This window comes from Charadrius vociferus, unplaced genomic scaffold (assembly GCF_000708025.1).
Source record: "Charadrius vociferus isolate BGI_N301 unplaced genomic scaffold, ASM70802v2 scaffold163, whole genome shotgun sequence".
Classification (NCBI taxonomy): Eukaryota; Metazoa; Chordata; class Aves; order Charadriiformes; family Charadriidae; genus Charadrius; species Charadrius vociferus.
The window spans coordinates 61,994-74,167 of NW_009648332.1; the positions used below are offsets into that span (position 1 = coordinate 61,994).

The window sequence follows — 12,174 nt, forward strand, 5'->3', positions numbered from 1 at the left end:
GGCAAGGGAGGCCGCTGCCCGCCAACCGCCGCCTTCAGCCGGGCTGAGGGGATGGGTATCATCCGCACAGAATCTGGGTGGGAAATGCCACCCCGCTCAAGCAGAGCTATAGAGACAGACCTTAACTTCATCTTCAGTACATGGACCACACGAAAAGGCTGAGGGACGTGGGTCTCTTTAGTCTGGAGAAAGGAAGACTGAGGGGGGACTTACCAATGCTTATAAATACTTAAAGGAGGGTGCCAGGGGGATGGGAACAGTCTTTTTTCAGTGGTGCCCAGTGACAGGACAAGAGGGAACGGGCACAAAGGTGACCATAGGCAGTTCCATCTCCACCTGAGGAGGGCCTTCTCTGCTGTGAGGGTGGCAGAGCAGTGGCACAGGCTGCCCAGAGAGGTGGGGGAGTCTCCCCCTCTGGAGCCATCCCAAACCCGCCTGGACGCCGTCCTGTGCCACTGCTGGAGGTGCCCCTGCTCTGGCGGGGGGTGGCACTGGGGGAGCTCCAGAGGGCCCTGCCAACCCTCACCAGTCTGGGATTCTGTGAAAAGTCAGGATTACCTTTTATGCTCGTGGTTCGGCTGCACGACTCTCCCAATTTTCCCCATTTTCTCCATGGCCTCCTAGCAAAAGACAAACACAAACTGGAAAAGCCTGTTTTGATTTAAAATACTTTTTGACAAGAACAAGATGTTTCAAAACCAATCGGAACATTACTGATGTATTTTGTTTCGGCTGAACAAGCCAGATGGCATAAAATATGTTCAATCCCATTATATAGTAGTCATGAGAACAAAGTACTGCAGACCCCTCCGTAAACCAAAATCTGTTCCTCTTTCTTACTGGGAGTACGAGGCAGAACAGACTTATCTTTTATTATTTACACTAACCAAAGGAAATGTTAAACACTGCATCCCCAGAGGGAAGATTTCTCAAATAAAATGATACTTTACATGAGAGCCCTTAATCATATTCTTAAAGTGTCGATTCCCTGCAGCAAAGGAGGACTCGAGCATGCTCCAGCAGCTGAAGGTAACTTGCCGAGTTCTGTTACGGAGTCCAGAGCTGCCCTCCCATTCCAGTACAGAGATGTAAGAGACGGACTTTGATCCAACTCTGCTTTTGGCCAAAGCCAAGTCAAACGAAGAGATCTCACAGAATTCCCTGCAGAAGGAATCTCTGGGACACAGTCCCGTGTGGAAGGGAGAGGACCGAATAATTTGGTTCCTTTCCTGATGTCTGTGAGATTCTGATTGTCTGTGGATTCTCCTGAGCAATCACACTAATCACCGATGTTCGTAGAGGATCAAGCTCTCAGGCGAGGGCGGAGGCAGCAGGCACAGGCTACTTTCAGTGGAAGGTATTTCACAAGGAGCATTAAAGCAGTAGCTTTCAGATGGAACAGTGTTAAACATAAAAGATCCGTATTCAAGAATCAGTGTCTGACTAAATCTCTATCAGCGTTCACAGGTTCTAAGCAGGACCCTAAATCTGTTCTAATGTTAGTGCCTGAAGCACAGCGCTGTCAGGGTATCAGAACGACCCCTGGAGAACAGTCAGCCTGTGCTGTGGCTGGAAGCCACTACTATGGCTGCATTTTTGAAAGAGGTGGATGATTTTATAGGCAGTAATATCTACTGTAGTAAAATCTTTGCTTTCCACTAATCCAGCGTTTTACAGCTGAGGATCTCCTAGAACTTCACAACATAGATGAGGAATGTAAGCACAGTTTCACGGGCCAGGACAGGCAGGGAGGCTCTGAGGATAAGCAAGATGACCGGCAGAGCTCACATCTGGTTTCCCATTTCCCCTGTGTTAAAGAAATATGATCATGACCTAAATGCCAGGATGTAAGTGGGCTGCCCATGAAGGCAGCAGATAGTCTTTCTCCCACGCACAGCAGTGTTTGCTCACCTAGGCACAATGTGCCGGGGATGCCACCCGTGTGCCAGAGCAGCAGGCGGTCCCCAGCCCTGCCTGGCCGAACCTGCAGTATTACCTGCCATGTTCTGGGGGCGTCTGCATCATCCAACACATCCTTTAATACTGCCAGGCCAAGTGTGCTACTAGAATGTGGAACACCTACTTTCTGCACTTGTCAACTTTGGGCGGTTAATACTGGATGAAATCGTGGCTCTACCAAAGGAAAAAGCACTGCCAGTGATGGTGCAGTCAGTGCTTCTGATAAAACAGCACGGAGTATTTCTGTGCACTCATTGGCCTATGCTCTTCCATACGTGCAGAAGTTGATTGGACTTTGATTCCCCAAGAAACACCCTTGAAATAACACTTCCAGTGAGATAGTGTGTTCTTTCCTCTGGGCCATGTGAGCCTGCTGGCACAGAGTCTCTGCACACCAGCCAGATTAAAATACTGGCACGGAAAGGTTGGTGTCTTTCCCAGTAAGAGATATGGGCATTTATTCCCCGTTCTTTAGCAGGTGATACTTGCTCAAGCATTGTTCTTGTTTACAATAGTCTATCCTTTACAACTCCCTTACGTGGCCAGCTGGATTTAGCGACTACCCAAAAAAAAGAATGAACATACAGAAAAAAAAACCTCAAAGTAAAAGCCAATTCCCTCTGTTACAATCAGTACTGCTTTTCCAGATAGTTTCGTGTCTTACAGAAAACGTGAGGCAAAGCCCCTCGAAGCACTCACTAATGGGAAGAGTTGCTTTGCTTTCTGCACCCTGCTTTACAGCTCTTTTTGAATTGCCTTGGAGATACTGCATGAAAATGAACCCAAGGCATCTAAAGGGTTTAAACATCACAGACAAATCCACTTTTTTCTCACGTGTAACAAAAATGAAAGGGAGGGCCAAACTTTGCCATCCCTCTGTGCACATGCAGGGTCTGCCTGCTGCTGCCCTGTTCTGGGCAGCGTTAAGAGACCAGGACACAGGCAGTGCCATTCCCAGGACATGTTCTGCTTCTGCCATACTCTACACGCTCCTGTTCTGCTTTACTCTGGGGCCTCTTACAACTTCCAGTGCTGAAAAATCCTTTCCTGCTTCTTTGGGAAACAAGCCAGCCTTCTGAGATAAACATATCTTCAGACAGGTTTTATTTTTACGCCGGTACTCATTTAACTCCAGGTCTCCTCAGTCTGGTTCAAGAGAGAACAGACTCCAGCACCAACTCCACCAGGCGTGGAAGGTGTGTGGGCAGCCTTCCTGGGCACGGCTCTCCTGCCGGCCGCTGCGGTCCTGGCCCCAGCACGGGCTCCCTCCCCCATGTCCCCTCGCTCTCCACCTGTGCCACCCTGGTGGGGCCCAACACCACACCGGGCACCTGTGACATTCCACCCTTCAGACCACCTTGGTCTTCAGAGGGTGAAACCGAGTCTCCACAGGGCTGAGGAAAGCCTCCTATGCTCCCCGTGAGGCCTCCTCAAACCCAAAACCCCTGGCACAGAGGTCCCATCATCTGACGGGCAGCTGGGGAGGGAGCCACTGCTCCCAGTTTATGGTTGGACTCGATGATCTTAAGGGTCTTCTCCACCCTAAATGATTGCATGATTCTACGACAGGGCTGGCAGCAGGACAGGCTAGAGAGGTCCCTAAAGGGAAGGTCCTTCAAGCTCTGATCTGAACTAGGGAACAGGGCCCGTCTGCCACTTATCTTCTGCTGGTTCACCCATCTATCCACCTTTAGCTAAGGAGGAAGATGCCACGTCTTTCCAGCTTATCAGGTAATACACTTTTGCATTTATAAATCTACTGACAATACCTAGGTCTTTGAGAATCCGCAGCGTTAAGGTCTCACAGCAACTACCACGGCAATGTGGAAAAACATGTCAAAAAAATACACAGCCAGCAGTTTTCAACAACTCACTCATTCTAGGTTGCTCAAAATATCCTAACTGAATTCGCTCTCTTAATTTGCATTTCAGTTGTGTGTTTTTTTGTTTTTTAAAGTCAGTTTGGTCATTGTTAGTTTGAACAAAAACTTTACTCCCAGAGGAGAGTCTTTTCAACAATTTTCTGGGGACAAAGAGGAACAGAACATTGAAAATATGAATTTATAATGAAATCGGAAACAAAGGAACATTAGAATCGCATTACTGAATCAGATCAACCTTGTGCACTGTTCTGTCTCCAACAAAGCCTTAAATATAGCAAAGTGATAATACTGCTGTTCAGAAATAGTTTGTTTGAGGGTTGACATCCAAATCCATAATTCCAGTCACCAAGAATTTCACAATCTTAATTTGAATGACGCTCTATCCTCTTTGTTTGCCAGTCTAGACAGTACAATGAATACAGTGATTTAAACACAATGAATTCTCTCTTAAAACAAAATATTTTGTAAAATTGCTTTTTAATCATTTCTTTTCTCCCTTTCCATAAAGGCTATGCTATAAATAAACCCTGAAAGTTCTCATTTGATCATCATTTCTAAAGGCTGGGCAAGAGGCAAGTGAAGGGTTTACGCAGAAAAAAAAGAGAGGCACTGTGGAGCAGAAATAAAGGGATGCATTCATGATTTCTAACCTTTTGTTAGAGTGTCAAAGCTGAGACAGATACAAGCCAGTAAACACTCTGCTTACCACGGAGAGAGTTAGGCGAGTGGGGTACCCCTGCCCGGGACAGAAGGCACAGGCCCAGGGAACCAAACTCTCCGAGGGCCACCAAGATTTCAGAACAAGGTGCCATTTTGCTGCTGGAAGGGAGACCCAGCTGGGAAGGTCCGCAGTCATTCAGATTCCTTTGGTACTGGTGGCTAAATTCTGCTCTCCGGCACAACCTGGGGCAGGGGATCAGTTTAAGACCCCAGGGTAGCCTCAACAGGCAGTGGATCTCCCAGGGAAACCCTGTTTGGAATCCAGGGAAAACCCTATCTCCTAGGGAAACCCTATTTTGACGTAGAATATAAAAGCTGGAAATTTCAACTGTTCTCCCTTCAATAATGGGAAGGAAAAGGCTTTTAACGCTATGTGGCAGCCGCAGTGCAGCAAGCTAGTCTGTCACGCCAGGAGGCACCAGGAAAAGCACGTCAGCCTGGCATCAGGAGCTCCCAGGAGGTGCTTCCAGGGGTTAGCTTCAGACTGGGAGACCGGTCTTCTCTGATCCTGTAGTCAAAGGGCTCCTGCAAGGGCTGTCTCAGAGTACCCAGCATGATCCTGCCCATCCCACAAGAGCAGCGCATCGCCCCTGGGACTTGAGGGAATCAAGGAAGATTAGTCCACTTGTGAATAGTCCCTGAATCTGATTTTGAATAGCAACTCAAGGACTTATGTGGCTGAATATGACAGAAAATGAATGGGATGTAGGCCCTGTCATCAAATGAGAAATGAGATTTAGGGACGTCAGCCTTGGGTAAGGAAGTCAAGTAACAAAATCCCATTGAAATTAATGAGCTGGGAACATCAGTCCCCTTAACAATTTGGGCTTTTGCTTTCTTTGGGTACTTTAAAAATTGTATCCAAAGTTAAATGGATGAGGTATTCAAGCACAAACGCAATTTCCCAGCTGTGTTCTCCCCACTTACTCATTTTGATAATCCCAATAAATGTTTGGACTTTTACCTAGCATAGTTATTAACTTCACAGGGAAAACAACCATCTATCATCTCAGGTTTTACTGTATGGTATCAGTGGCTGGGAGCATTTGGCTTGCACATACGAAAGCATACAGCAAAGCTCACAAGATTGTGTGGGTCTACCACGCTCCAGTTACAGCACCAGTGTGCCTGCCAGTTGGAGGAAGGATCCTTAGACACTATGAAATCCAAGAGGGATACTCAAATGTAAATTAAGCAAGTTTTCTCTATGAATACTGCTGGTTTATGGGTTGTCCAGCGACAGCCATGGTTCTGTTGCACCAAGAATGACTGGCCTATGAATGATGAAAAGTAACTCTGCTGTAAACCACTTTGAACTCATAAATGATAACATAACTAATTCAGAAATCTCAGAACAAGCTGCAGTGAGATGCATGGCTTGCTCTTCTTCCCAAGCCAGCTGTTAATTCACCTAATCTTAGTACTTATGCAGAAGGAGAAAAATATATTCTTTTTTACTGTGGCAATACAAGCCAAGTGATCAAACGCTGCCATTCTTACAGCCAAACGTGGTGAGAAATCTGTCCCAGCAAACGCGCTTCTTTGCATGACACAAGGGCATGCATGGAAGGTCAGTCTCAACTTCTGAACCACACAGAGCTTTGAAACATGAATTTCACCTTCATTCCCCTGAAAGCATTACCCAGACTCCCACTCAGGCCAGCCTCGACTCGCTGGTGTTTTCGTACAGCTCTACTGTCATAGATCCGGCATCACAGGAAAATAAGTTGCCCCGTTTACAATAGACTGAAATATAAGAACATTCTTCTCCAACAGATTTGCTCTGATTTGCAGAATTCAGCACGTGTAAGAACCTTCACACTAACAGACTGGCTTTCTTTACGCTTTTAAGTCCTTGTAACGAATACAGTAAATAATGTTATATGTCATAATTTTTACTGTTCTTCAACCATGAAGAACCTCTCTCTCACTCATCGCTATTCCACACACATAAACTGAGACTAACAGATGCTAACTAACATCATTTTAAGAAGCCCAGTCATGGATATATTTGGATTTGAGGGGAATAAATAGATTTCTTGAAATGCTGATGTTCAAGAAATACTTTTTTTTAAAAACTTTTCTAAGAATTGTAAGCAAGGCTGCTATTTTCTTACAGGCTTTTATTTAGGGACTGTTTACTCAATAGCCTGGAGATGCAAAATTCATCTTATCTATGCTTACAGGAGTTACATGAATGTATTTATGTAACAGAGCCCTAGCAGAACATTACTTTTTAGTGGCATATGACTGCATGAAGAAAGCATGTGATGGACCATATACAATATTTTTCTAGTGGTTTTTTTTCCCCCCTTAAATTTGTTTGAGTTATAGGGGCAGATCTTGGCAGCATGCACAAAGCCCAAAATCTGTAACTCAATTCTCTGTGGTATTCTGAATGGAACGAGCCAAGTTTTAAAACACATTATGGATAAATATTAGAGCTGAGCAAAAATTTCACACCTAAGACCAAAGTGTGAAAATTTGGCTTTCATTCATTTAGTGAAAAGGTGGAAAATTTCACACAAGCTTGTATTTTCCTTTTGCTCTGTTCCAACATAGATTTCTGTGTTCATATCAAACCTCAGAGAGAGTGTTTCTGTCTGTGCCTGTGAGTGAGACTACAGAGAAGGAGGGAGAAGAGAATGGAGGGATGGAGGTCCAGCAAGCAGGACACCAGCTCAGGACTTGAGTTCAAGTCTATCTTCCAGGAAAAGTCACTGGCCTTTTGAATCTCACTGTTCATACGTTCGATGACAGCACTGGCCCCTCCTCAGGGAATATTTTATGCATTTGTTTGTTGAAGACTGTTACTGTGGTGGAGGGGAATCAGGCAGGTAGCTTAGAAGCAGCCCAGCATTATTCTACCTCTAACCCATCCAACTTCAGTTGACAGGGCCAACTGGATGGGCCATGGATGCCTCAGTACTGCGACAGGTAGTTTTCTGGTTCAGGCACTGAGTCAGGATGCAGAAAGTTTGCGACAGATTCCCCAAGTTACCTGGGACACATAACTTACTCTTTTAATTTTCAGTTACCTCTCTCTGAACTAGGCTGCACCCATTGTTTTCCCCCAGGTTGGGTTTAGCTTGTACACAGAGTTCATAAACTCTAGGTTTGTCCCTACTTTTGTCCTGTGGGTGGTACACGGAGCTCTCAGTCCTACTGCAGCCCTCCACGCCTCATTAAAGTACGTATCGCTCGACCTGTCTTGTACCGTAGCTTTCACTCCTTAGTATCACAGACAAGAACAAATGGAAAAGAGATCACGCAACAGTAGAGACAAGTGCAGATAAGGCCACGGTACCACTTCTACTTCCAGAGCACCTTACTTTTTCTCTGCTTCAGTGACTACACTGAGTGTCAAGACAGGCTGTGGCCACCACAGCCCAGTGTCGCACACAGCTTGAGCTTCAGCCAGGCTGGCGAGCTGACAGCCAAAGCCATAACAGGAGCAGCAGTGGCAATGCAGCTGCTGTAAAGGGTGGCTTGTCGTGCAAGCGGTGATATTAATTACTTATTCCGCAGACCAAATTTAGAATGGGATGAGGGTCAGCTCTGATTGCCACATCATCTATCAGCTGGAAACTATGTTTGGGTCTAAGCTCCAGCCACACTGCTACTAAATATAGGTTGTTTTGTTGTTGATTTGACTCTGTACTCCCCCGAGTTGCCTTTGACTATCAAATAATTAAGCAGTTTGCTTTGTGAGGGCTCCACTGCTGGCACCTCTTAGTGCCCAAAGCTGCTTGGACGCAAACTTGACAGCTTAGCAGGGGTTTCAGCTTACCCGGGCAATGGAAAGAGCCCAAGTGTTTAGCTCCTGTTTCAGTTTCACAGACTGCTGGCACTGGGTGCCATGAATCAACAGTCTGTGGGCAACATCTACACAGTCTGCGCAGGAGCTGGGGCATGGTTTAGCCGCGCATACCCTGACATGAGTTTGTGTAGGTTATTCATGAAGTGTATGTCCACTTTACAAAGTCTGTGTATGAAAATCCAGGATAGTTTGAAATACGGCTACCACAGACACTGATAAGATGCAATCACAGCAGCCCAGAGGTCTGCCCAGCCCGCCCACCAGGCTGCTTTCCACAACCTGGGGTCACTCTGCCTCCTCACCGGTCCCCCACTGTGGGTGGCAATGCCATGGCTGGCAGCTTCGTTACCAAAGGGGAGCTACACCTCCCTGACTACACCACCAACTGGGACTGATGGTACATTTCCTTCACCCCCTTCTGAAGTGGAATAAATTTGTTAACCACACACAGCATCGCTGTTACAATAGACTAAGAAAGTTTGTCCATATAAACCACATTAAAATAGATTAATTTAACCCACTTTTTAGGCGTGGAAACATTATGCTGACAGGCAGCTCTGTTTAACAGAAAGCAAGCTCACCGGGGAGTCAAGAGAGCAGATTCCTACCTCAGGTCCCAATGCAGAGCACCGCGCTATAGCTGTAAGCTAAATCAGCCTTCTCCATACTCATCGCTGCTGGTGATGGAGTAAACTAAGTCTGGGAGCGCTGCTCTTCTGCACAACCTGGACCAGGTTACTTCGCTTCTCTGGCTCCTTTCTCACCCTTTGCTTGCAGTATCTGTCCTAATCTACCCTCAATTTTAGGTGGCAAAACCTTCGGGGCAGGCAGGGCAGGTGTGTCCTTCCACACTAACTTGTGCACAACAAAAGAAATGAGCTGGACAGAAAGCAGAAGGAGTCACTTGGACGGGGGGGGTAAAACAGAGAAGTTGCATCCGCACAGGATATCCTGACACTCGGCTGTATACTTGACACAATATTTAGTTGAACCGCACCACTTCCTTTAAGGTGCAAAATTCAGATTTATTCAGCTGATTTCTTTTCACATCCACGCTGAACATACAGCTTTCCTTGCATTTAGTCATTGAGTTCAAACTTTTATTTGCCATCTGGCAATGGACTGGGGTTTACTGGGGGGAGGGGATAGGAAAGGAGGCTTTTTTTTTCCTTTTTTTTGCATCTGTATTTGCTTTATGAGCTATGGCTAAGGCATCATTTACACATGGGGAACTGGATCGGGTTCTCTCAATTCTTTCCATATGTTCACTTATGCTGTCAAAACATTTTTTCGATCTAATTAATCTGCACACGTCTCTCCGTTCACTTCCCACTCGATCGGTTTTAGCATTTTTGGGGTATCTAGCTGGGATTTTGCCATAAAAACAACTTCTGCCTACACTTTGCTTTAGGGTTACTCCAGCAAGAAAACTATATTATTTGCAACATTTCACTCTTCTCCATCTAATTATTCTTTCCCTTTTTCCTTTGACTATGGAGACTTACCGTTCCCCCTCATCTTTCAAGTATATTCTTTGCCACACTCCAGTGTCTACCTGAGGTTAATGAGGGAAATCCCTGCTGAGAGTTTTGATTTGGGATTATTTTTTATCTAGTTAATCTGATGTGTGGTTTACTATAAAAAAAACTATACGTCAGAAATATGCTTACATTTTACCCAATCTGGACTGCATTTGGGAAATTACCCTGGACAGGGGCTCATAAAAAACACGAGACCTTTAAAAAAAAAAGTATTTCACTACTGTAAACCAGTAGAAGGTTCAGATACTAAAAGAGAGAGGGTAAACTGCATTAAACTATGAAGAGAGCCTTTCTGTAATTTTACAGACATCCTATCGCCAACAAAAAAAATAAAATATCACTTAAAAGAAAACTGGTATTTTATAGATATCCAACGTGCAGCAGGCAGAGTGTAAATTCTAGGAGGAATGAGAAATCTGTTAAGAGTTTAAAAACCGGACTGCACAGCCATTTCTCCTTGGGAAGCACAGTACAGAGAAGATAGCTGTCTATGGCAGAGGGCATTTGGCTTCCTTGCCATGATTGCTACAGACAAGGAGTTAGCAACCTTTTCTAGCACACTGTTCCAGAAAGTCTTTTTCTTTCCCAAATTAGAGGCTGCAAGTGACTAAACTGAGTGAGAGCTGAAGCACGGGTCACTGATCAGCTGATGATACTGTCCCATTTTGTTTAAAACAGGGCACCCTCTCTTCTCTAGGTCTGAAGACCAGCGTCAACCAAGGATGAGAAGCTACTGCTCTCTTGCCATTAAAACTATCCTTTAAAAAGAGTGCTGTTCCTAAAAAGCACTTTAAATGCTGGACGCTCATTGCAACGAAATTTTAGAAAGCTCTCAATTCCTTAAAAACCTGGGAAGCCTGGTCTGATGGATGGGACAGCCAGTCCGTTGCCAAAAGTGCTCTAACAGCAGCAAGGGAGAATCCCAGTCTGAACTGCGGGATTCCTGCAGACACAGAATTCAGAGAGACTTGTATGAGGAAACTTGTTATAGTCCCATCAGAATAGGTGTTCTGCTCCCCTTGCTCCTAAAAAGTTTGGCTTGTATCTCTTGGAGAGCATTGTGAAATATTAAATGCATTTCTCTTCAGCATTAAAACTTTTCTCTAATAGGAACCTCTTTATACGCACAACCTCTCCGTGTAGTGCAATTACATTTATTGCATAGAAAAACCTGTAGGCACCAACTTACACAAATTCATTGGGAAGAAATTATTCTTGTTGGTAAATGTCAAAAGGTACCCTCATCACTACTCCAGCTATCTGTCAGGCCTGACATTTTTCTGTACAAAACCAAAACCAAGGGCTATTAATCCCCACCTGCCCCAGAGCCATAAAAGAGCCTTTGATTACAGTAATATTACATAACCTCTTTTAATGAGCAAATCTAAACCTGCCCTCCAGCATTGCCAGAAAAGCAGGAATTTTTAAAGGTATCTGAGGCATCTTTTTCGTTAGGAGCCCTTCTAAGAAAGCATTTGTATTCATTTGGCAAATAGAAAAAGAGCACATTTTATAATTGACTGTGCCCCAAACAATAGCTGGTTCTGTCTGAAAACACACCAGTTAGAATTAAAAGCGCCGTTAGCATGTGAGTGAGTCATGAAGTGGTAGCAGAGTTTGGCTGGCTCACAGGCCGAGATCTAATATAGCACCATCCTGCCCCAGGGGTTATCTTTAAAACTGAGATCTTGCAGAGAAGAGCACACCAGACAGTCTCCACCTTCCCACTTCCAAATTCTGGCTAGGTGGGAGGGCTGGTGAGCTTGTTTATAAGCTGTCCGTTTTATCTTGAGGGAAGGTGAAGAGCACCGAATCCCTCCAAAGGGATGTTCTCACAACACCGAGCTGGTCACCATTTCTACTTTTACTTTGCTGTCCCATCCTATTTCCCATTTTTCAAGAAGGCCCCAGTGAGCTGCACCTTGTGGCTCCCATTTCCAAGCAAACCTCGCCCCTCCATTTACTTTAAGGAGAAATTTCTAACCCACTGCTCCTGAAGCACTTCTGGGGGAAAACTCTTCCCAGCACAAGTTCTGTGACTGTAAGGAGGGCAGTCGGATACACGGGCTCCTGAATTTTAATCTTGGACAAGTCACGCAAGCCTTCTGCACCTCAGTTTCTCATATATTCCATGGGAATCAATAGCACCACTAGATTAATATCAAACGATTAGGAGGGCAATCTAGCCAATCTGGGGCTCAACTAAAGAAAAACCACTTTGTGCTCCACGATTCAGCTGATCCTAAGAATT

At 45.2% G+C, this 12,174-nt stretch overlaps 1 protein-coding gene across 2 annotated transcripts in view; it reads right to left on the bottom strand.

The window, feature by feature from the left end:
* Positions 1-12,174, bottom strand: part of FGGY (FGGY carbohydrate kinase domain containing) — a 137,860-nt gene that overhangs the window by 471 nt on the left and 125,215 nt on the right. For both annotated transcript variants that reach the window (XM_009884583.1, XM_009884582.1), the window contains one exon: positions 559-620. In XM_009884583.1, the coding sequence (XP_009882885.1) occupies positions 559-620 (62 nt within the window). The remainder of the gene's footprint in view (positions 1-558; positions 621-12,174) is intronic.